The following is a 25,687-nucleotide window of genomic DNA, read 5'->3' on the forward strand; positions in this document are numbered from 1 at the left end:
TTGGCCTACAACTCCCATCACTCCTGACAATTGGCTATGCTAGAGATGATGGGGATTGGAGAACAACATCTGTAAGGCCACAGGTTGCCCAACCTCTGGACTAGAGCCTACTTTGACAGCTATATGTGTTATCCAATTGGCTGGTATACAGATAAATTTCCTTTGTAAACATTACATGAAAATATCTACCATCACTTTTAATTTGTGTACTTAATGTTTTATAAAAACATACTGAACACTTTGACTAACTTCACACTGTCTCTCCTCGTACATTCTCCAACATCATCACCACCACCCCTCCCTTGTTCTTAAAACCTACTGCATTTTATTTAACATATTCATATGCCACCATATAACCATGTTCTCAGGGCGACTTATGATAAAAATAAGTTTAATTATGTGCAACTGAAATAACGGTGTATTATTTCCAATTATCCCTGCTTGCATTTCCCTACATTTCTTCTGTTGACTCCCTTGTGTTGATTCATCAGTTGTAAGTCCGGAGGAAAATAACTTTCCCTTCATACTGTGTGGTTAGAAAAACTTATTCTATATGCTAAATGTTATTTTTTAAAGTACCACAAGACTTCGTTGATTTTTTAGTCATATGGTATCTTTTTTATGGGGGTGGCAGTTCTCAGAGTAGATACTCTTTACTACTACAACAATGCCATTGTGTTTCAAAGAAAGAATGCCACCACAATATAGGAAAGAGTGAACATTCAAACAGGAAAAAAGCAAGGCAGTAAGTAAAATAAAAATAAAAGCTGCAAGCAATGTGAAAAACAAGCATAGGAGTCATTTTTCCAAAGGAAACAGAAAGCTATAGACAAAGTTCATGAGTACTGATTCTGACATCAAAGAGATTCAACCATTATTTAAGTATATGCATCCCATTTTCTTAAATTAACACAGCCACTCATAATATCATACTGGGCTTTCCTACATCAGGAAGGAAAGATGTGCTTGATCTCTCCAAAGTATTCCTAAGGATAAAGCAACTGGTGAGATTATAAAAATAATATACATTTATTATGAGAATTTATTATGCTCCCCCCTCCCTTTGCTCTCAGGTCTTTTTGCAGATCCCCATGTTCCATATGCTTCAGCTGCCTCATTTTACTTTTAATGGAGCAAGTAATTCATGTATGTCAAGTGTGTACTGAGGTATAACATTTCTGGAAATTTTGAAGTTGGGGGGGGGGAGAATTCCCAGGGGTTTTTGGGGGGAAAATTTAAAAATGTGTAATACTTATTTTTTTTTAGCATTCTCTGCAGATCTAAGGTCACTTTGTTACTTCGGGAACATAAAATGTTTTCTGTATAGCTTGCTCATAAAATCATAAAATCAAAAACATTTAAAAGTAAACTCAGTAAATTTGTAATTTTTGTCTGAATAAGCTAAGCTTAAATTTAATAAACCAAATATGATAACTTTATGAGAAAATCTCAAACTTTTTTTTAAAGAACGAAACATAGATGGGATAACCCACACTTCCTTTTGCATGTGGTGGCAGCAGCAAGATAGGTTCCGGTGCTTTCATCTCATGAAGGTTTTATAACTACATTCACTGACTGTTCAAGCATCCAACCAGAAGAAGCCCAGAAACACAGGACTCTACCGAACAAAACCTAAACTGTCATGAATGCACTTCTTTTCTTTTTTATACAAATTATGTATGGTGACTCTAGTCACATGTTGAGAAATGGAGCAGGACATGGAGCATCCCTAAATGTCTATCAGTAAAAGATACATAGATGCAATCCTATGCATGTTTAGATATAATTTTTTCTGTCTAAACATGCATATGATTGTGAGCTAAATCAATAATCTTAATAAGGAATTGAAGAAATAAGTTCACTGGGGATCTTACAGATTTCCAAATATCTTCCTTCCATTGCTAGTCTTACATTACATAGTTCTTAGAAATCATTTTCTGGGAGTCAAGGCAATGTAGCAATACCTGAACACCTCATCTTAAACATTTTATTCATTGTTCTAAAAAAAATTCATAACCCAACATTTTTCAATTTTTCAGAAAAAACTAAAAACATCCTTGAAAAAATGTTTCCCACTGGGCCTTCACATATCTAAGTGTGTACAGTATATTTTCCAGGATAATGAATTCTTCAAAGTATATTTAGCTTCAGTATTCCTTCCTCTTGGCATGCTGTAGTGATTGACCCTGTTTTTATTTATTCTAAATTAGTACATCAATAGAAATAAATGAAGACCTTCATTAATAGAAACATTACTCAAATGTGCATCTGAATAGCTAGTGAATGAAGATATGTTTTGATAAATTATTCCTAAAACTAGCTACAGACCATGTTTACAAAGCAAAAGACATGTCACTAACAAGCTCAATATTACAGACAATGCTGCTAAAATGACTGCATGTACCATACTGATACCAAATATCAACTCTAATTATTAGAATGCCTCTTAACAAAGGAATAGAAAGTTAAGCAAACATATGAAAATACAAACATTTCAGCCCAAGCCTTGACATTCCACATGGAACAATACCTCTGAATGCTTGTTGTTCTTTGCAATTTCTCCTGGTGTCTGTCCATCTTTTGTCTGTATTGATTTATCAGCTCCGAGTTCAAGCAACTTGAACACTACTTTTTTATGTCCCTGTCGTGCTGCCCATGTTAATGCCTGTAATGATTTTTGGTTGTTTAAAACTGGAGAAGTAAAGCATTTTCAACTTGAGTTACTTCTGACTGCTTGCACCCAACCTGCAAGACCTGTGCGTACCTTGTTTTCCCTTCACAACTCAGTTCGATATTGCCCTCTGCCCAAGCTTAACAGTATGGAAATTTGGGAGAGTTGGGGGTTGGGAAGAGAAATAACATCTGAAGCAGAGACTAAATCTATCTATAGATTGAATCCAGAGCTGTCCTGTACAGGTAAAAAGGAATTTCCACTCATGGTGTGTGGAAGGGGGGGGGGGTGTTTCCATGGTTTTTACCAATTCTCCCATTCTGCTGCACTCTCTCACTCCACATATTCTGGAGGAAAGGAAGAGCCTCCAACCCTCAGCAGCAGATTTTTCAGGTGTGACATAGGAAGGCAAAGGTAAGAAAGCCCCATTTCATGAGCTGAATTCCAGTCATGGACGATATGATCCAAGCCCCTGTGTGTACTTTCTTACATGGATGCCATTCTTCAGCTGGATCACAGCCATTCACCAAAACCTAGCATCTGTGGTCTGCATAATGAAACTGGTTTTGAATCTTGAATTACTGTAGCAAGAGCGCAATAGGATGTATATCTAGCAACTGTTTGTGTCGTACAAGTTCTCAATGCTGAAAATAGAACCGGTGTTCTGTATAAAAACAACTTTATAAAAATAAAGCAAATGAAGTTCTTCTATATGTGTTCTTTATTATGCATATAAATCCTTTTTTTGGATCCTGGCTGAACATGAGTTCTTCTGAACTGCCTGGGAAAAAACATAAATGCATCCAGACAATCTGAATTGGGGACACCTACTTTTTTTCTCATTTTAGTAAAGGATAACAAAAAACAGATAAGAGCCTTTCCCTCTATTCCTCATCCAAAAACTAGAGAAGGATAATGTAGAGAAACAAGTATTTTTTGGTGCAATAAAATTTGTGAGTGGTGCAAGATGAAGCATATTTCAGTCATCTTTAACATCTGTCTTGCCAAGATACTTAGAACACTTGTAGAAACAAAGAGATAAACAAGTTATTATTATACAGAAAGCTTACAGTGTAACCGCTTTCATCCTGGACATTTATTTGTGATCCATGAGCAGCAAGAAGAGCAACAATCTGAGGGTGGCCTTCACGGGCTGCATACATTAGTGGAGTCATTTTCTTCCTAAGGAAAAGTCCACAGTATCTGTTAAAGAAGTGATGGTGCTCCCAAGCCAGACTCTCTTCAGTTAGCTATAAAAATAGTATTTATCATGTGCAAAGGGCTCAGTTTTTCAGTAACAGAAACTGAACAGCCAAGCAACTACTGCTGCTTCTTATGAATCAGGCTTTGATCTACAAGAATTATCAGACTATAAATATTAATGTTTGATAGAATGAGTTGCAGGGTTGCGGTTTTTAAAACCAGCTGATATAATTACATGCCTCACATGTCACTTAAATGTTTCATAATCATAGTATCATTGCAAATGTATGGAACAATGAGTCATAAAAATAATATGCCTGAAATGAGAAAACACACACCAACTTCGCTTGTTGCATTTCACTGTTAAATTTTTTTTGTTTCTTTATAACATATTGGGTAAATATTCTCAATATCTAAACACTTAACTTCCTAGACTGCTAGAATAGTTTTTGTGTGCTGCTGAGTAGAGCTATCTCACTTGAAGAAAAAGCCTAATAGAAATATTTTTTAAAATAGCACCATTGGTCATATTACAGACCACCAGAGGGACCCATAAGAACACATATTGGAAGCTTGTACTTCGTCTCAATACTGTCTTAGGAAATGGGCAGTTCAAGCCTCCATTCCTAGATGACATTTATTTTATAGACTATGAGTAGAAAAGTGAATAAACTTCTCCTGGAGGAGAAGGCTATCAATGGCTACTAGTCCTGATGACTCTATGTTACCTCCAGTATCAGAGGCAGTACAGTAGGCCTATGTACACCAGTTGCTGGGAAACATGGGTGGGAGGGTACTGTTGCACTAATGTCCTGCTTGTGGGTTTCCCATTGACAGCTGGTCAGCCACTGTGTGACAGAATGCTGGACTAGACGGCCCCTTGGTCTGATCCAGCATGGCTCTTATGTTCTTAAAGCAGCTGTATAATATCATTCTATAAAACTCCAGAGTGACAATTAATTCACCACTTAATGATGGGATATCACGCGCATGTCAATGAGATTACACCCATGTAAGTTTGGATCTGCCTTAAAGGCTACACTCAAATATATTAGAAATACATATATGCCAAAAGTTACAAACTGACTAGCCCTATCTCCACAGTTCCCTGAAATCTGAGCAGCAAATTAATTCTATATCCCTAGCACCAATCCCTTAGCAAGCAGGATCACCTAGTTTAGCGTACCAGCAGAATAAGACATACAAAGAAAAAGATAAAGAGAGAGGATCTCAGGATGGGAAGGAATTCTGAGATTAGTAAAATCAATCTTCAGAAGAGACCCATTCTTTGGATAATGAATTGATATCTTCTTATGTAGAAGACACACCTCCAGGGCAGGGGTGAGAGATGGCCGTTTTGGTGGGAGATTCAATAATTAGGACTATAGAGAGATGGATTTTCATCTGCCCGGGGAAAAGGTTCAAGACACCAAACACCATGCCGACAGCATGGGGGAGGAGTCGATGATGGTACATGTTGGCATCAATGATACTGGAAGTATAGTCATGTGGTGCTGTAAGGAAAAACACAGGCTTCTCTGTAAGATATTGAAGTCCAAGGCAGCATATTCAGAAATGCTGCCTTTCCTACACACAGGGACAGCTGGACAGCAGGGTCTCAGTGGGTGAGTGAGATAGTATTATCAAGAATAACTGGTGCGATGCAACAGTGTTCATAAATGATCTGGAATCAAGAGCATGGAGCGATACAACCAAATTATTCAAGTTCATTAAAAACTAAGTAGGGCTCCAAAAAGGTTAAACCAAACTGGCTGAATTGGGAACAAAACAGCAAACGAGAGTCAAAGTAAGTATAAAATGATACACATTTGGGTAAAATATTCTCCTAACCTAATAACTGATGGGGTCTGAATTGGTGGTGACTTAACTAAGGAAAATATCTTTAGTTTGAGGTGGATAGTGCAATGAAAACATCAACTTGGCAGAAAATGTGGCAAAATTCCATGTTAGGGATTATTAGGAAAGAGAATGAAAATAAGGCCAGTATTGGAATACTTTTATATCAATTTCCGGTGTGGCCCCATTAAAAAAAAACATGTACCTATCACTTCATCTTAAAAAGGCTACTGTAGATCTGAAAAAGGTATAGAAAAGAGCACCAAAATGACCAAGGGATTACAGCACCTTCCCTATGAGGAACGCGGAAGCATTTGGAAATGACTAAGAAGGGATACAAAACAGGCTTATAGCATTATTCATAGTGTGGAAACGTTGTCTGAAATTGTCTGACTCAGTATAAGATAGTTCTATATGTTCTATATATGTAAGGAATATACATATTCCTTACATATATATCATATATGTATCTTTTATACATCAAATAATTAACTTATGGAATTCACTGCCACATAGCTTTAAATGGAGTTACCTAAATAATGGAATATAGGTCTACCAATGGCTATTAACCATGGTAACTAATGGAACCACCTGGCCACTGGGGGATGAGGACAACAGCAGGATGAGGGGTATTGCCTTCATGCCCCAATTATGGAGTTCCCAGAGTATCTGGCTGGCAACTGTAGGAAACAGGATGCTAGACTAAATGAACCTTTGGTGTGACCTAGCAGGGATCTTCTTATGTTCTTTGTAAGCATTTTAAAGTTACTGCAATATACTTGAGACGTCAGCTGCTAACAATAAAATGAAACTGAACAATGAACAATGGGAATTGTTACGCACAGGAATGAATCACCATCCTATTCTACTCAAGGTTGATAAAATGTCATCTGATAAGGTATTGTGATCACTTGTTGGTACCACTGTTGAAGGAAGAGGAGAATGTGAATCTAGGAGCTAGTCAAATGAAGGAACTGTGTATAACGCCCCCCCCCCCCCCGAGATATGATGACAGTTTTCAAATTTTAATGACATTATCAGGTAAGAGGGGAAACAACTGTCTAATGTATACACTGAACATTGGTAAGGAGCAATGGCGTCAACAGGCAGGCAGATTTTGGTTAAACATGGAGGTGGGGATAAAGCACCCTTAATGAAGAAATTAAATACAGAGAGATGCCAGGAAGGGTAAGCCCATCACATCATTTTAAGTCTTCAAGGGTGAAAGAAACTTCTTTCCAACAAGGGGTTATCTTAGAATAACTGAAGTCAGTATTGAGTTAGCAATTCCTCTGCAAGACGTCAACATATACGAGACAAATATAGTAACTTCTGAAGAACCTACTCTAACTTTTCATTTATCACATTTGGGCTGATTCCTAAAATATGTACTCCCAAACCTTAGTAGCAGTTTAGTATATTACTACTTGGGCAGAATCCAACGACGCACTTACACTCCACTGATTCTCTTGCAGCCTGCTAATTCCCATCTGCAACTTTGGGAATGCGCTTCCAGGTAGGAATGTCAGAGAATTCCGCGACGGATCTCGGTGAGGCCGAATGCAAGTGCATTCGGCACCCCGAAATTCATCGCGGAACGAAGCCCCCGCCTCCCCCACCCCACGAAAGTCGGGCGGGACAAAGCCCCCGCCCCACCCCACCCCACGAAAATCGCGCGAAATGGAGCACTTACCTGCTCCCGTCGGCACTGACTTGTGAATGGCGGCCGCCCCACGGCCGCCATTCGCTTCTTCTTTCATGCCGTGATAGGCTACGTAAATACATACGTAGCCTATCACGGCTAACGCAGGGACGCCTTTTGCGTCCCTGCAGAGGCCGTGATAGGCTACTTAAATATGTAGCCTATCATGGCAGGCTAAAAAAAAAAACCTGCGTACGCAAATGGCGGCGGCTACGGCCGCCGCCATTTGCGTTCCTTATTTTTGGCCATCTTAGTCTACGTAAATATTTACGTAGACTATTACGGCAAAAATAAAGGGGAACGTAAATAGTGTAGCAGGCACTATTTGCGTTCCCCTTTATTTTCGCCGTTATAGTCTACGTAAATATTTACGTAGACTAAGACGGCCAAAAATAAGGAATGCAAATGGCGGCGGCTGTAGCCGCCGCCATTTGCGTACGCGGTTTTTTGTTTTTGTTTTTTACCCAGAGCTTTCCGCGGCCGGAAATCCAGCTGCGGACGGCTCTGGCCTGGGCCTGGCCAGCTGCTCCGTGGAGCCGCCGCGGAGCATAGCCAGCCAGTCGAGGATTCCAGGGGGGAGGAACGGAGCGCCTCCCCCCCGTCGAGAATTCCGGGGGGAGGGATGGAACGCCTCCTCCCCACCAAAAACATAATCCACGTAAAGGTAAGTGACTTTCGTACATCCCTACTTCCAGGGGCAACCACAAATGAGCGAAAATAGTTTCTGGAATGCTCGTTTCAGGAATGGGGCAGGTCAGCAAAGCTCGCATAAGAGACCTCCCTAGACATGTTCCTACCTATTGAGAAACTAGTGTTTCCACTTGTTTCAGGGCTTCATCTAGGAAGCGCTAAATCTCTGTTGCACAAGCAGTGGGTCCTGCTTGTGCAGCAAAATTAGCAAGACCTACTGCTTGTGCAACAGAACCTGCAGGGCACAAGAGGATCGGCAGGGGCAGGTTGGAGTCTGCCTCTGGAGTTTAGCGCCAGAATATTTCATTTTGACTAACAGGAACGTATTAAAAGTGGAAGTTGCATGCAAATGGAAATTTGCAATGTGGAAGACACTATCACACAAACCAGATGGAGCAATGGGTCCCACGGAGGTCAATGGCCTCCACAAATTTAATGCGTCTTTCTTTATAAAGACACAAGTTTATATGTGAGCAGGTTCCATTGACCTCAGCAGGACTTTATTATTTATTAAACAGACGCCAGAGAAAAGGAGCCAAAAATTTAAGTTCTTATTTCAAATCACTGTACCCATTCCCTTTTACCTCCAAGATTCCTGTTTTGCACAATTCCCCAACCCTTACCATCAATGCATAGACAATTTTGACTCAATGGAACACTTTTAACGTGCACTTTAGACTTTCCTTCTTTCAGTGCTCTGCACCTCTGTCATTATCTTAGCTCTGCAACCGTGACCTACTCTATCCACTTCCTGCTTCCCAAGTCCTTTAACTTTCTCTTGCCTCAAGTACCTTCTTTTACACCCCCCTTACTTCTAATAATAATTCACACTTCCAAATGTGGACTAGAGTCTTAACATTTGGGTACGAACAACTGAAAACTATCACATAAAACATCAACAACAGTTGCCATGAATTCATCCCCAGCATTTATTGTCAAAGCAGGTTCGTTTCTGTCGATTCCGTTCACATATAAATTGGGGGTGAGGGATGGGGTAATTTTATTAAGAGGTGCATGCAGATAAGGTGAACTGGACCCTCACTCACCTTAGTTCCCCATGGTTCACAACTACTATTTCTCTAGCTCAGCTCCAATAACAGAAGCAAACCAGGCAGGGGAAAGTACCTCGGCTAACAAGACTACAAGGAGGTAAGATGCAATTTATTTCCCCTTACCCATGTGTTGCTTTTAATACTAAAATTATACATGAATAACACAGACACATGAACAACAAACATAAATTAACTGCTTAATAACCTGTTCTAGAACCGTTCCAGTATTGATAATAAGCTGATAGGTCAGTAGTTTCCTGGATCCTCTTCCCATTTCTGAAGATGGGAACACCCATTTCCAGTCTTGCAGTACTTGATCTGTTCTCCAAGAATTTTGTAAAAATTATGGAGTTCCTTTAGTACCCTAGGATGCAATTCATCTGTCCCTGGAGACTGTAATTCATTTAGACTGGTTAGTCCCATACTACAGTGGTGAGAAAAAGTCTGTGAACCCTAACGATAGTTACAGAAATTCCATAGTTTTACCATGGTAGCCTTCATGAATCAAAACCAGTCCTTTTCTAAATATCCAACAGGATTTAGATTAATCAATTCTGTGTCTTGTGAAATAAAACAATGTATAACTTAGGCAAACAATGAGTACTTAATAGTCAGGGTATGGGCAGCTGTCAAACTGGGAGCAAAAAGTGGGGTGGCATGCAATTTTCAATGAAAAACTGGAGCTGCCAGCTTGGGGAGGAGTGGATTACGACGAGGGCACTCCCAAGGGCCAGGGCCACCCTTTAAATCCTGGGGATCCCCTTGAGAAATGGATAACATTTCCCCCACCTGTCAAGTGCCCAACACTGCCCATTTCGCAAGGGGATCCCCAGGATTTAAAGGATGGACCCAACACTTGAGGGTGTTCTCCTTTCAGTCCACACTTCTTTGACTTGGCAGCAACGTTTTCATATAAAGGTGCACGCCACCCCCTTTCTCGCACTCTTTTGCCGTAGCCACAGCTACATTTCACCGTTGTCAAAGGAGCTGTCAAATATTGCCGCAGTCAGTGCAAACGGGAGGGAAAGGGGAATGGCATGTAGATCTCTGTGAAAAAGAGTCTACACATGTACAAGGTATGTACTCGCAACTGTTTCCTTGATGCTAGTAAGCCCTCGTCAGGCATTCAGAGTGAACCTTTCTCTTCATGGGACAGAGAAAACTGTAGAATCCCCTACCACATGACATTTTTTTATTTTATTTATTAAATTTATTAATCGCCCATCTGGCTGGTTACCCAGCCACTCTGGGCAATATACAGTGTGTATAATAAAACAGTTTAAAACAATAAAATTCTACAGTAAAAACATCATATTTCTAAAAATACCCTAACCCACCCCAAATGCCTGCCTGAACAACCACGTTTTTAATGAGCGGCGGAAGCTCATTAAAGAGGGGGCATGGCGGAGTTCCCTAGGGAGGGAGTTCCACAGAGTGGGGGCCACCACAGTGAAGGCCCTCTCACTCATCCCCACAAGTTTAGCTGTCCCGGCTGATGGGACGGAGAGAAGGCCATCCAAGGCTGATCTTGTTAAGCGGCCTGTCTGGTGTTCCGTTCCTTAAGATAGGCTGGGCCAGAACCATATAGGCTTTTAAAGGTCAAAACCAACACCTTGAATTTGGCCAGGAAAACAACTGCTAACCAGTGCAACTCCTTCAGCACTGGAGTGATGTGATCGTGCCGGCGGCTGCCTTTAATCAGGCGAGCCGCCGCGTTCTGTACCAGCTGCAGCTTCCGAACCGTCTTCAAGGGTAATCCCACGTAGAGCGCATTACAATAGTTTAAACGAGAGGAGACCAGGGCATGCACTGCCGATGGGAGCAGATGGTTGGGAAGGTAGGGGCGCAGCCGCCGTATCAGATGGAGTTGGTACAGCGCTGTCCGGCTCACAGCTGACACCTGAGCCTCCAGGGACAGCTGGGAGTCCAAAATGACCCCCAGGCTGTGGACCTGGTCTTTTAAGGGTAGCTGTACCCCATTCAACACCAGGTCAACATCCCCCAACCTCCTCTTGTCTCCCACCAAAAGTACCCCGGTCTTGTCAGGGTTCAGCTTCAGCTTATTCCTCCCCATCCAGCCACTCACTGTCTCCAGCCATTTGGACAGGGATTCTATGGCCAACCTTGGTGAAGATTTGAACGAGAGGTAGAGCTGTGTGTCATCCGCATACTGATGACACCGCACCCCAAACCTCCTGATGATAGCCCCCGGCAGCTTCACATAGATGTTAAATAGCATCGGGGAGAGGATGGAACCGTGTGACACCCCACAATTGAGCGGCCATGGGTCCGAAACCTCCTCTCCCAGTGCTACCCTCTGACACCTGCCGGAGAGGAAGGACTGGAACCACCACAATACAGTGTCTCCAATGCCCAACCCCTCCAGGCGGTCCAGGAGGATACCGTGGTCAACGGTATCAAAAGCTGCTGAGAGGTCGAGGAGAACAAGGAGGAAGCATTTGCCCCTATCCAGAGCCTGCCTCATATCATCCACCAAGGTGAACACGGCTGTTTCTGTCCCAGGCCTGAAGCCCAACTGAAATGGATCCAGATAATCGGCTTCTTCCAAGTGTGCCTTCAACTGCATCACCACCACCTGCTCAATCACCTTGCCCCAAAATGGCAGATTCGAGACTGGGCGAAGTTGTGCAGAACTTGGGGATCCAAGGAGGGCTTCTTTAAGAGCGGTCTTATCACTGCCTCCTTGAGGGCTGATGGCATCTCTCCCTCCTCAAGGACCACCGCCCTGATCCCCTCACCCAATCTCTCCCTGCAGCCCATAATGAGCCAAGATGGGCAAGGATCAAGTAAGCAGGTGGTCGGCCTTACAAATGAAAGCACTTTGTCCACTTCATCAGAAGGAAGAAGCTGGAATCGATCCCACAAAACCGGTTTGCCACAGACCGCCTCTTGCTCACTAACTGTATCCACAGCGCATGGAATAACACTCCTAATCTGATCAATGTTATCTGCAAAGTGCCTTGCCAAGGCCTCACAGGAGGCATCCATGTACACCAAAAATATGCCTAAACGTATATGCATTAAATTGACTCCTGAGGCTATATCTCTTGAATAAGGAACTCTAAAAAAGGAATAATGATTAAGTACAGGTAGAATTTTTTAAAAACCCTTCAAGCTGATAGATTATATTTTTCCTCCATGTAAAAGGTCTGTCGTATAGTAACATATTAAGTTTTATGTGACTGTTCTATATCTTTGTTTTGATGCCATTTATAGTAAAGTTTATTATCTAAAGCATAAATGTGACACTTTTCCCAGGCTATCTACATGTACTGAGATCTCATTTGGCAAAGTTAACCATCATAAAATGATAAAGTCAAGGCCACTGAAATTACACAGTAGTGTCAGCATGGTGCTATCTTATCAGCAGCAGTAAATATTTTCTGTTAAAATTAAATGTTAAGCAATTGGTTAAAAACCTCAAGCATTAACCAAGCTATCAACAACAACAAAAGCCCATGCTTAGAATAATACAATACACCATTCCTCTTTTATATTCCCACAAATACAGGACTCCAAACTATAGCAACATTCAGATCTCAACATTTAAGGCATTTGTAATTTGTTCTTCTAATATTGCTTGGAATTGGCATGAAAACAATCTTGCACTCTTGATTACTGAATTTATTTTTTAAAAACTTAGTGCAGGGATTCTCTCACTTTCTACTTCCAGGACCAACTTGAGAAGGGGCTGAAAATTACTAAGACCCACCATTAAAAAAATGGTGGTAAAGGGGCAGAGGCAATCACAAAATGGCAACAGGCAGACTTAGGCATAATCAGCTGGCATTTACCAACATTTTGACAATGGAACCAATTACCTAGGGAGGTAGTGGGCTCTCCCACACTGGAGGCATTCAAGACGAGGCTGACAGCCATCTGTCAGGGATGCTCTGGCTTGGATTCCTGAATTGAGCAGGGGGTTGGACTCAGTGGCCTTGTAGGCCCCTTCCAACCCTACTATTCTATGATTCTATGATTTTCTACTGATATCTAGCCCCTCTTTGGAAATCGCTAAATACTTGGCCATAGTGATTTCCTTACGGCAGGGAGTTCCACAGCTCAGCTTTGTTCTAGTTAAGTACAGATACTGGCTCTAGAGGTATTATGACTCAGCCTCATTTTAGGCACAATTTGCTGATCCAGAGGTCCTTTTATTTTGTATTTTCCACGCATATGCATGTGTGCTCATCCACTGTCATTTCCTCTCCCCTTTTCCTTTCACACTTAACTTACACCCTATCCCACACCAAACTGCCAGTTACTTGCATTCCTCCCCCTTCTCTTTTTCATTTTTTCTTTTTCATATAACAGCTTCCCTCTCTTACCTCCTTCCTCTTACTTGCCACATTGAAATATTAACCTTTTATCTCTCTAATTTCCTGCTGGCCCTCCTTCTCTCCCTTCTCCCAAATTTCTTCTCCCAGCCACCTTTGCTCAGTTATACCTGCTCTTCCTCCATTTCCTTGCACAGGCACATGCATGCACAACCATACAGGCTCTCGAAGTTCCTGTTGTTGCTGCCAGATGCCAGGTTGCTCTTCTGAGGAAGACGAGGGGGTCATTGCCAAGGACTTGGTCAGGAGAGGCTTCCTGTCCTGGCAGGAGGGCAGGAAAGCAACATCTCCTTTTCCTGTCCTTCAGTTCATCCATCCCTTTCATCTCCCTTCTTTCCATTGCTTCTCCTCCTTTCCTCACACTTAACTAAGAACTCTGTCATCCATTTCCTTCTCTTTTTTAATGCACTCTGCATGCAGGGACCTGGTGTTCATTCATACCATAAGGCTACAGCATAAGTGTGTGTGGGGGGGTAGCATGGGTGAGCAAGGAGCTAAGTCATACCGGTGGTGCCCAGCCCACAGTCTGAGAAACACTGCCTTAGTAAATAGAAGCTTGCAGAATATAACTGCCTTGAAACTTTAAACTAAAGCTTCATTTTTTGTTTTTAAATTCAATAATCAGAGAGAATTTGCATTTCTCAATTTTTGTGCTGGCTTGTTTCCCTATAGTTTAACAACATATATCACATTCACTATGCAAAGTTTTATTAACTGAAGACACTTGAAAATGATATCACCATCCAAAGGCTGCAGTCCTACCTTCACTTACCTGGGCATAAGGCACACTAAATTTAATTGGACTTGTGTCTGAGTAGGCATGTATAGGCTTGGAGTGTAAGAGTCTTGCTTATGATAAAGTAGCAAAAAGTCAACATGGCATTAAAGTAACTTACTACTTTAGTAAGTTACTTTGGAAAACACACATAATTTAGAACAAAGGCTTTTGTACATCTTGTGTAAAGCCTAGTTCATGCAAACAGCAGGTGGTAACAGACAACACAACCTGCATGGGTTGTTAACAGTGGCTCACCACACTACAGTGAAAGCCATAATAATACAGCTTAGTAAAGGAAGGATGAACAATTAAAACATGCATCTATCAACGTTCTTTTAGGAGAGAATACTCTTTCGGGGGAGGGTGGGAAGGGAATACGTTACAGCAAACCTATTTCAAAAAAGGGAACTATGTAAACTAAAGAAATGCCAGAAAGCTTTAAAAGATGAGAATGAATATTCTTGGCCAAAACTCCAAGTATGCATGGATGTTGTTTGACATATGCCAGGTTTTTTTTTAAATACTTGAATTTTTAGATCACGTTGGCCAAATCAATGCTAAAAAAAAAAAAGAATATTCTTAGTTAATTTCTGGCCTCCAGAGACAAGACAGCAGTTTCCTTAATGAAGTTTACATGGCAAGAATGGGGAAAGAAGAGCTGGCCTTCCCCTTGCTTCCCCGCCACATCTGTCATTCTAGTCTTATCTGAAGAAAATGAGGGCATCTGCTCTTTGATGGAAAAGAGGCCTTTGCTATATTACTGTCTCCTAAACATGTATTGGCTATGGGCAGAGGAAAAGCTGGATAACCAAAGGGTGCAAAACACTCTAAAGATGGTAGGCACTGCAGCTGGAGACAGGCAGAAAAAGCTGGGATCCTACTAACACTAGGCAACAACAAATTTTAACAAATACAACAAAGTAAGTTTATATATTTAGACTTATTTGTGCAATATCACTATTTGTATCTTTGTGTATATGATCATATCTTTTATTTAGTTTTTTGCAGGTTAACAAATATTGCATCACAATGTTTGAGGGCTAGTTCTCAAATGGACAAATGTTTGAGAGAACACAGTACACATTAGACATTGTTAGCAAACAGGAAACATTGGCAGAATGTATTGAGGAGTGAATGCCAAAGAATAACTCAAGTGATCCATTGGTAATAAACATAGCAGAATATAAAATCCTTTTTTAATTGGTTATTTGCTTTATAATGGCATGAATGAATTACAATTTGGAGTACAAAATATTTGTTTACCTGCATGTAGCATTGGGATTAGCATTCCTTGAAAGAAGCAGTTCTACACTCTTTAAAATCTGATCTTCTGAAGCACGTGCAGTACATGCAGCCATCAAGACTGTATATTGATCTAAGTGAAAAATACAGAGAGAGTTGATGAAGAATATCAGTTTTGTAGAATATGACACTGATAATAACCGGACTTAGTAAATAATTCACAAAGTATGACACTTATTACAAGTATATTATACATAGCGGAAACGGTAAAATTAACTGTAAATGGTTCAAATTTCAGACCAACAGCAAGTTTCTCTGGAAATTAAAAAAAATGTAAACTGTAAGATGTAAATGCATATTAAAATCCAATTACCAGTAACTGGGTTTAAGTCCTATTTAGTTATGTTCATTGGTTGGGCCTGTCAATCATTCCTCTGTTCAAATACCTATTAGTTGTTCAGTCGTGTCCGACTCTTCGTGACCCCATGGACCATAGCACGCCAGGCCTTTCTGTCTTGCGCTCTCTCCCAGAGCATGCTCAAGTCCATATTCATTGCATCAGCGATGTTATCTAGCCATCTCATCCTCTGCCATCTCCTTCTTCTTTTGCCTTCAGTCTTTCACCGCATCAGGGTCTTTTCCAGAGAGTTTTCTCTTTGCATTAGGTGGCCAAATGAGCTTCAGCTTCAGTATCTGTCCTTCCAATGAGCAGTCAGGGTTGATTTCCTTTAGGATTGACTGATTTGATCTCCTTGCATTCCAGGGGACTCGTAAGAGTCTTCTCCAGCACCACAGTTCGAAAGCATCATAGTGCAATCCTATACATGTCTTCACAGATGTAAGCTCAACAGAGTTCAACCGGATTTACTGCCAAGTAAGAGCCCATAGGATTACAGTCTTAATTTTTTTGTCTTTGTGCAGTGTACTTTGTGAGCACCGTATTACATGTGAAATACATACTTGTTTTTCCTGTAATTATCCAGCTATTTCATGTATGCTGGGATAGGCTTTTGGGGTTGTTTACTGGGAATGATATTGGGTGATAGTCTCCTTGGCTGAATCACAGCCTCTTCATGCTACTAACTTTGCTGGGGTGCACACAAATCATCCTGATACTAAATTAACATGGCAGTTAGTACCCAAGTTGGCAGCAATATTGTTTTAGCATCTACAAGACCAGAAGAGTTGTCTCTGCATTATGTACGAGTAGTTCAATGGTAACATTTTGCCAGTATTTTGGATGTGCTGTACCTGAACAACAACAAAAGATTACCATAACAGTGTAATTGTGAACTGGAGGATAAATTGGAGTGTTTCTGCAAGACTCTGGACCTTGTATAGATAGTAAGTAATACTGAAGTTTATGGTGCAGTGGCAGCTAGTCCATATTGCAACACGCACTAGTTTTCTTGCAAATGTGGGCAACCAGCAAATAGACTTCAGGAATCTAATAAAGCTTGTAGATCAACACCATCATCCTGAATTCAGGCGAAAGTTGGAGCAAAGAACTGGATATGCACAAAAGCCTGTCACATACTTGAGAATTATGGGCATTCTCATGAGATGACTTAGTGGATAAAGTAGCAGTTACAGGAACTCTGGGGGAAAGTGACCATGTTGTACTTGAGTTCTTGGTTCTAAGGGAAGCAAAAGCTGAGTGTAGTCAAACGCGTACCCTGGATTTTAGGAAAGCTGATTTTCATAAACTCAGAACAATGATCAGTAAGGTCCCATGGCAAGCGACGCTAATGAGAAAAGGAGTCCAAGATGGGTGGGAGCTTTTAAAAAAGGAATTTCTCAAGGAACAATCACAAACAATTCCAACAAGAAGAAAAGGTGGAAGACAACAGAAGAAGCCAATGTGGCTTCACAAAAAGCTTAGGGATGACCTGAAAACAAAAAAGGACACATATAGGAAGTGGAAAGAAGGCCATGTAACAAAGGAAGAGTATAGGCAGATAGCACAGAATTGCAGGGATGGCGTCAGGAAGGCTAAAGCTGAGAATGAGCTGAGGTTAGCAAGGGATGCTAAAAACAACAAAAAGGCTTTCTTCAGCTAACGTGCATAGTAAAAGGCAGAGGAAAGAAATGGTGGTTCAGCTATTAAATAAGGATGGCAAAACGATAACAGATGACAAAGAGAAGACAGAGGTGCTCAATTCCTACTTTGGCTCAGTCTTCTCCCAAAAGAGGGTCTATGACTCCACTGGCAAAGGCGAAGTACAGGCTGAAGGGGCAGGATTGCAGCTTGAGATCGATAGGCATATGGTCAAGGAACACCTAGCTACTTTGAATGAGTTCAAATCTTCAGGGCCAGATGAACTGCACCCTACAGTAATAAAGGAACTGGCAGAAGAACTCTCAGAACCGCTGTCTATTCTCTTTGAGAAATCATGGGGGACGGGGGAAATGCCAGATGACTGGAGGAGGGCTAACGTTGTCCCTATCTTCAAAAAGGGTAAAAAGGAGGAACCTGGGAACTACAGACCAGTCAGTCTGACATCAATCCCTGGGAAAATTCTGGAGCAGATCATAAAGCAATCCATCTGGAAGCACCTTGACAACAATGCCGTGATTACTCGAAGCCAACATGGATTTGTCAAAAACAAGTCCTGCCAGACAAATCTGATCTCATTTTTTGATCAAGTCACCTCCCTTGTAGACCGTGGGAATGCTGTAGACATCATATACCTCAACTTCAGCAAAGCTTTCGACAAAGTGCCCCATGATATCCTGATGAGCAAACTAGCTCAAAGTGGGCTATATGAAACAATGATCCGGTGGATCCACAGTTGGCTACAGAATCGGACTCAAAGAGTGCTTATCAATGGGACCTTCTCAAACTGGGGAGAGGTAACGAGTGGGGTACCGCAGGGCTCAGTCCTGGGCCCAGTGCTCTTCAACATTTGTATTAATGACTTGGAGGAGGAGGTGCAGGGAATGCTGATCAAATGCGCAGATGACACAAAATTGGGCGGGATAGCTAATACTTCGGAAGACAGAAACAAAATTCAAAGTGAACTGGATAGACTGGAGCGCTGGGCAGAAAACAACAGAATGACATTTCATAGGGATAAATGCCAAGTTCTGCACCTAGGAAAAAGAAACCAAATGCACAGTTAGAAGATGGGGGATACGTGGCTCAACCACACTACAAGCGAGAAGGATCTTGGAATTGTTGTCGATCACAAGCTGAACATGATGAGCCAACAATGTGATGTGGCTGCAAAAACGGCCAATGCTATTTTGGGCTGCATTAATGGAGGCATAGCTTCCAAATCCCGGGAAGTACTAGTTCCCCTCTACTCAGCACTGGTTAGGCCTCATCTGGAGTACTGTGTCCAGTTCTGGGCACCACACTTGAAGAAGGATGCAGACAAACTGGAGAGGGTTCAGAGGAGGGCAACAAAGATGATCAGGGGACTGGAAACAAAGCCCTATGAAGAGAGACTGAAAGAACTGGACATGTTTAGCCTTGAGAAGACTGAGGGGAGATATGATAGCACTCTTCAAGTACTTGAAAGGTTGTCACAGAGAGGAAGGCCAGGATCTCTTCTTGATCATCCCAGAGTGCAGGACACGGAATCATGGGCTCAAGTTACAGGAAGCCGGATTCCGGCTGAACATCAGGAAAAACCTCCTGACTGTAAGAGCAATACGACAATGGAACCACTTACCTAGGGAGGTGGTGGGCTCTCCCACACTGGAGGCCTTCAAGACAAGGCTGGACAGCCATTTGTCAGGGATGCTCTGACTTGGATTCCTGCATTGAGCAGGGGGTGGACTCGAGTAAGCCCCTTCCAACCCTACTATTCTATGAGACACATTTAACACTGAGGACAACACTACAAGGCATGTATATGGGTGGGGGACCATTTATGGGAAAGCAATAGTTTTTAGATATTTAGAGCATAACAGGGTTCTTACAAGTCAAGTGTTGCTATAAAAAATAAAAGTCTTAATGTTTATATCTATCTATCTATCTATCTATCTATCTATCTATCTATCTATGTCCCTTGTTACTGAAGAAGTCAGTTTTCCCATTATAGTAGTTAAATAATAGAAATAATCTCAGAACATAACATCTACTTACTCCGTAATTTAGTTTATGCTTCCTTCCTTCACCAAAATATTACTATAAATAAAGTCTTACATTTTGCAATCAACTACTTTTTGAATAATTGAAGTATTGTCTTTAAAAAATGTTTACCATAGGTCCCCAAATTTGGAATTGCTACTAGATGACAGTACTTGTATTATCAGCTTCTCAAGGCAGGGGAGTTATTTGTTTCCTCTGCACTCAGCTGAGGAAATGGATCCACATCAGGCTGCCAACTCTTAGGACTATCAGCATCTAGTCCTAAGCTCCCAATATGAAGACTCGCAGTAGCAAAGAAGGCTGAAGAACTCGAGAAACCCTTTAAGAAAGCTGCAGCTCCTCCCTGCATCTAGGAAAACATCTTCACCACCTCTGCCAATCAGAGTAAAACAGGATGGCACCATGCAGCTTTACTGGCTATACTGAAGTCTAGTTCCAAGTCCTGAGTTTTAGTCTTTCAGAAGCTGAGAACACGGTATGTGTGCTGAACAGCCACAAAGGGTTCTTTGGTTCAGAAGGGTAGACTCTTTTTTCCCCCCTTATCTTCTATCAAAATGAAGGAATTGAACCACACAACTCCATCACTCAAAGAGAACCTTATTTTGTCTTCGCCTTGGGGCTTTCAATAGAAGAGTAACATTCCCTTCTGTTATAATTTCCTCCAAGTGCCCCAGTCTGACCTTCACTGTACAATCAGATATTGAGTGAGTGCAAGACAAAAAAGAAAATTTGATAATGATGAATGGATAAATACTGATGAGAACAGGGACAACCACTACAAAACGTTCCTAGTCACACTTGAATGAATCCAAAGGATAAGCCTTCTGCATGATGTGACTTCAGTTTGGTCTGGCAAATAGTAGGTTTGGTAAGAACGGAGAAACTTCTACAAGTGGAAGGAGGGGAGGAAAGAAGAGAACTGGGATAAGAAAATGATCCAGTAAGCAGGACACAACAGTCCATTGTGAGTTAATTAACCCTTGAGGAACTGAGATGTGCGCCAGCCACCATTATGAATATACAACCCCCAACCGGACGTTGTCCTGTCGTGTGAACCCAGCCGGCAGGGGTTATTTGAGGGCTAAAGAACCATTGCATAACACTACAACAGACTGTGGGCCAACATATAATTAAGAGAAAGATCCAAACATTTAATAGCCATTCCTCCTTTCAATTACCCATCCACTACAATCCCATGTGCAGTTTCTAAACAAAGAATAAAATGAAACACAGATCTGCAAAGGCACATCAAAGGTCTTTTCAGTTATAGGTTGGCATCTACAAAGCTCTCCAAAACAAAGCCTTGAAGACTTCCCTCCTCAGGCCAGTCTTTTACATAAAAAAAAATATGAATATGTTCATCAGATAGGCTTTGCATCTGATAAACGATTCGAATGTCAATTTCTTTTTCTGGTATTCATTCTCTTTTTTATAGATTATCTTACTGATCTGTTAGAAATAAATACCAGTGAGAATAGTACATTTACTAAGCCTTACCTTTATCAAAGCTTGCATCTGCACCTCTGCCCAGAAGGATATGCATAAGTTCCACGTTCGCAACACTTGCAGCATACATCAGGGGAGTCCATCCAAACTTAAAGGTAGATTCTACACTTATACCTGTAATATTTTTATATGCAAGGTAACAATTTATGAATCTCTTATTTTATTAAATACATGTTATTACTCTACTTTAAGATGTTAGACAGATTTCTGACCTAAGCAAAACTGATCTGACCAAACCATTCTGTAAGTCTACAGCTGCCCAACAATTTAGGAGAAGGCAGTCAGGATGTGCATCCCCTATTGTAATGAAGTGTGTCTGTTTAACTGAAGGATCAGACAGTGACAGACAAGGAGCTTTTCTCCTTTAAGGTATGCACTTTTTATAGCTTAGGTTGCCTCATAAAATGTGTGGCAAGTTCTAAGAAACCTAAGGCACACTGAATCACTGCTTAATGCTCAGAAAGCCAATGGTTTTGATTGGTAGAACCCAAGCTGATGATAGTATGCCCCTTACAAAGTCTGTTCACCATCTGCCACTTCAGACATTGATGTGATCATCTAATACAAACATTATTCTGCAACATGCTGCACTAAGGTATGTATCCAATCACACACTGTAAAGCGTGATTAAAATTGAAACTTATTAGATTTCCTGCAAAAACTTGTACAAAGCATAACTTTAGTGCCTTTAGTGCTGTGGCATCCTTCTAATTCAATATACTTGACATTGCTTTACTAGATGATTTCAGTGTAGGCAGCATATAACTGTGTACTCTAGATCAGCCTTGTTTGTAACTACAGTCATCAGAGGCATCAAGGAATTCTAGGCAGGCAAGTGAGAGGACTGGTATAAGAGGGGCAGATTACTTCCTCCCTTCTCAAACAGCCTGCCTGGTTTCCATGCTGGCCATGGAAGAAGTGAAGCGTCTTCCTCTTCAGCATCACTCCGTCCTCATTCACCAGCCCACTGCATTTCCATATTAGCCATGGAGGAAGGCAACACATGGCTTCCTCTATAACCAGCAAAGCCAAACAAGTGAGCTGGCAGATGGAAGGATAGAAAGCTCAGTCTCTCCTCTAATACCCTGCATTGTAGAAGGCGATTGTTTGTTTTTAATCCACAGCTATGGGGGTTGTAGCTTTTCTGGACTGCAATACAAGACAGCTCTAGTTCACCTATATATAGCAGTTACATGTATTCCCCCTTCATGTTTCACAGGTTTTGAACAAGCACTAGACAGTGGCTTTCTTCTTTGGAACCTTTGCTCTTTTCATGTTATTCTTATCTGTTAGTCATCTTCCAATTTGTAACGGTACCTTCTGTTTGACTAACTGGGCTTTGACACCATGGGGAAAAAAGTCCACAAATAATGCTTGGAGTCAGCACTGAGGAGGAGAACGTTATGTAAATACTTTATCTTCTCTCTCATTTGGACTAAAGCGGCATTTCTTGGATTGAGAAGTCATTACATACAAGAAAGCTGTTATTTTTATGGATAGAAAAAGATCTTAAGTTTAAAAAGTGAAGTAATACTTTAGAAGAAAGATAAAGTTCCACATAAGAATTCTTATCTAAAGAAATTTCAACATTCTTGAGACATGGAGGAAAAAGTATGAGAACACGTCAACATACTGTTCCTAGAGTATGCTGCAGCAACCCATTCAGAATTACTAAGACCTCTTCAGAATTCTGAGCTGTGTTAATTTCTATGTGAGACCAACAAACAACACTTCTACCGAGAGATATAAAGAGATGTAAAATGTAAAGAAATTTTGAAGCCATGGGAAAAAACTAGTCCCCATCCCCCCACCTGCGGGGGGGGGGGGGGATGGAAGAATAAGCAACCCCCCTTTTTAGCGCTCTTTACAGATTTAAAGTCACTTTGTTGTCTTAGGACAGCTTTCCCCAACCTGGTACCCTCCAGATATTTTGGACTTCAGCGCCTATCAGCCTACAGCAACATGGCAAATAATCAGGAATGCTGGGCATTGTAGTCCAAAACAACTGGAGAGCATCAGGTTGTGCAAGTCTGCTTTAGGAACATAAAGTAGCCTTTATGTCCCTGAAGTTATATTATGTATAACTTGGTTTGCTCATAAAATTATCATTATATTTAAAAACGTTTGAAAGTAAACTCAGTTAGTAAATTTCTTATTATTGTCTGAATAAACTATACTTTTAAATTTAAGACACCAAACAGTAATTTTATGAGCAAACCAAGTTATATATACATAATATATTTTAGGTTTCTATGTTATGTTTGACAAGAGTAAACTTCAGCAAGCAGTGCCTGAAATATCTGAATCATCCTAGAAGTAGGAAGAACTGAAGGCAGATAAAGACTAGTGTACAGCATCTTTTCCTAGACAACCCATATGCTGTTCTGTTGTACCTGATGGCAATGGCGGGATAACCTACAGTGTTGTTTTCACATGTGGGTTTTAGATTAGAACTACATTAATTGACTGCTACAACACCTAACAGAACAAGCCCAGAAACACAGGACTCTGCAGAACAAAACCCAAACTATCACAAATGCACATTTTCTTCCATATTATGATATGGTGACTATTCACAACCTGGAAAACTGAGCATGACTTGGAGAATCCCTAAATGTCTATTAGTAAAGGTACATTAGATCAATCATTGTAATAAAGAATGGAAGAAATAACTACGTTGGGAATCTTACGGAGAGGATTTAAAAAATGTTTTTCCCCACAGCTTCATTATTTCCAGACATTTTACATCCCTAGTCTTTCTATAAATATCTTGTTATTAGATAGTTTTTAGAAATCCGTTGGGGGGAATAAAGGCTGGGTAACACAAACATGTTGTCTTAAATTCTAAAAGAAAATATTTCATAATCAAAAGCTGTTCAGTTTTTCAGATAAAACAAAAATGGTTCTCAGAAAAAACGTTTTCCCCCAATTTTTTTCCAGGTTTTCACATCCCTACTCATACCTTGGAATTTCTGTGGGGCCTTTTCTTCCAAAGGAGGGGGGGAAACTCAATACCTTTAGTATGTGATATTTTTACAGCAGACATGTCTACTCAGAGGTAAGTTGCATTAAGTTCAATGGGGTTTATTAACTAGCAGTTATCATAATTCTACTGAAGCCAAACAGAGTTCTCCCCTCAAGGAGTTCAATAAAGTATTGTCATCAACTACCCTGAGACTAAGGGCCACTTCATACATGACAGGTTTTCCTACATGGATATCAACTTCATGCAGAATATTACATTTCCCTTGCATATACATGATGGATGGGGAATGTCAGGCCTTCCAGATGTTGTTGAACTGCAGCCCCCATCCACCTTAGACAGCACAGCCAATGGTGAGGGATGATGGAATCTGCAGTCCAGCAACATCCCAGGAAAGGAAAGGAAAGGAAAGGAAAGGAAAGGAAAGGAAAGGAAAGATTCCTCCTGTGTAAGCACCGGGTCATTACTGACCCCTAGAGGGATCGAACTCAGGTCGTGAGGAGAGTTTTGGTTGCAATACTGCCACCTACCACTCTGTGCACAGTCAAATCAAGGAGTACATGCACTTACTTCACAAATGGAAATCTGTTTGAGAGACACATCTATGGCACACCGACACAAGTGCTCATCACTTGTAACACTGTACATATGGGACACCTTCAATTATTCATATAAAAAGTTTATCAAGTGAAAAGCAGCCATAGACAAAGTAGCAAGATATAATATCCTAGAGGGAGAAAAGGACATTATTTTGAAGTACTTCCTGAAAGTAGGTCATTTTAGATGGGTGGCTCCAAATTAATCGTTATGTCTTCTAAAATAATTGATCCATTCCCCTTATAAAGTCTGGACCTTCAGTTTTTCAATCCCTCTCAACTGAAAAGCTGGATGTAGTCTTTTCCTTTAAAGCACAAATTACTATCCTCTTTTCTAAGCAGTATTATTAGCATATCGGGAATCTTCAGCAAGGAAACCGCACACATGTAGTGTATTGTCAACTACTGATAAATATATTTTTCTGGTCCCAATTCATAAATCCACCAAGCGACCTACATCTACAAAGCAAGGTTTCCAAGTCCCTGCTTTCTGATGACAGACTGTTTTAGATTAGACTAACAGTTTGCTCATAAAACTCAAGAGTCCTTCAGAAGCAAAATTCAAAAGCAATTGCTGTTGGCAAAAAAAAGATGAACAACTCTATTGCAAGATCTTCACTTGCCTAAATGAGCTCTTTGATTATTCTGTGCCTATGTGAAGAATTCAGATCTACCCTATAGCAAAAACTGAACGTCTTAGAAACCCTTTCAAAATTTAACACATGTATTATCTCTTAGATTAAAATATGACAATCAACTTATCTTACCTGAATTTAAGAGTTCTTCAATGACAGACAAGTTTCCAGCAGTCAATGCTTTTTTCAAAGCCTCGTCTTTGTCCTCTGTATGCAATGTTTCTTCCAAATGCTGAACAGACAAGAAATTCACCACATAACTTCAGTAATTCAGTATGCACTGTGCAGGCTTACTACATGGACTGCTTTACATGT

General features: G+C 40.8%; 1 protein-coding gene across 1 annotated transcript in view; it reads right to left on the bottom strand.

Moving 5' to 3' along the window:
- The window catches only part of ASZ1 (ankyrin repeat, SAM and basic leucine zipper domain containing 1), a 52,627-nt gene that overhangs the window by 20,260 nt on the left and 6,680 nt on the right, over positions 1 to 25,687 (bottom strand). Inside the window, exons 2-6 of the mRNA XM_084810821.1 lie at positions 25,505 to 25,604; positions 21,150 to 21,272; positions 15,575 to 15,686; positions 3,742 to 3,853; positions 2,531 to 2,665 (exon numbers count right to left, since the gene is read on the bottom strand). Coding sequence (XP_084666947.1) covers positions 2,531 to 2,665; positions 3,742 to 3,853; positions 15,575 to 15,686; positions 21,150 to 21,272; positions 25,505 to 25,604 — 582 coding nt within the window. The remainder of the gene's footprint in view (positions 1 to 2,530; positions 2,666 to 3,741; positions 3,854 to 15,574; positions 15,687 to 21,149; positions 21,273 to 25,504; positions 25,605 to 25,687) is intronic.

Source organism: Heloderma suspectum, chromosome 7 (genome assembly GCF_057233095.1).
Source record: "Heloderma suspectum isolate Gila_16-S chromosome 7, 16-S_ref, whole genome shotgun sequence".
Taxonomy (NCBI): domain Eukaryota; kingdom Metazoa; phylum Chordata; class Lepidosauria; order Squamata; family Helodermatidae; genus Heloderma; species Heloderma suspectum.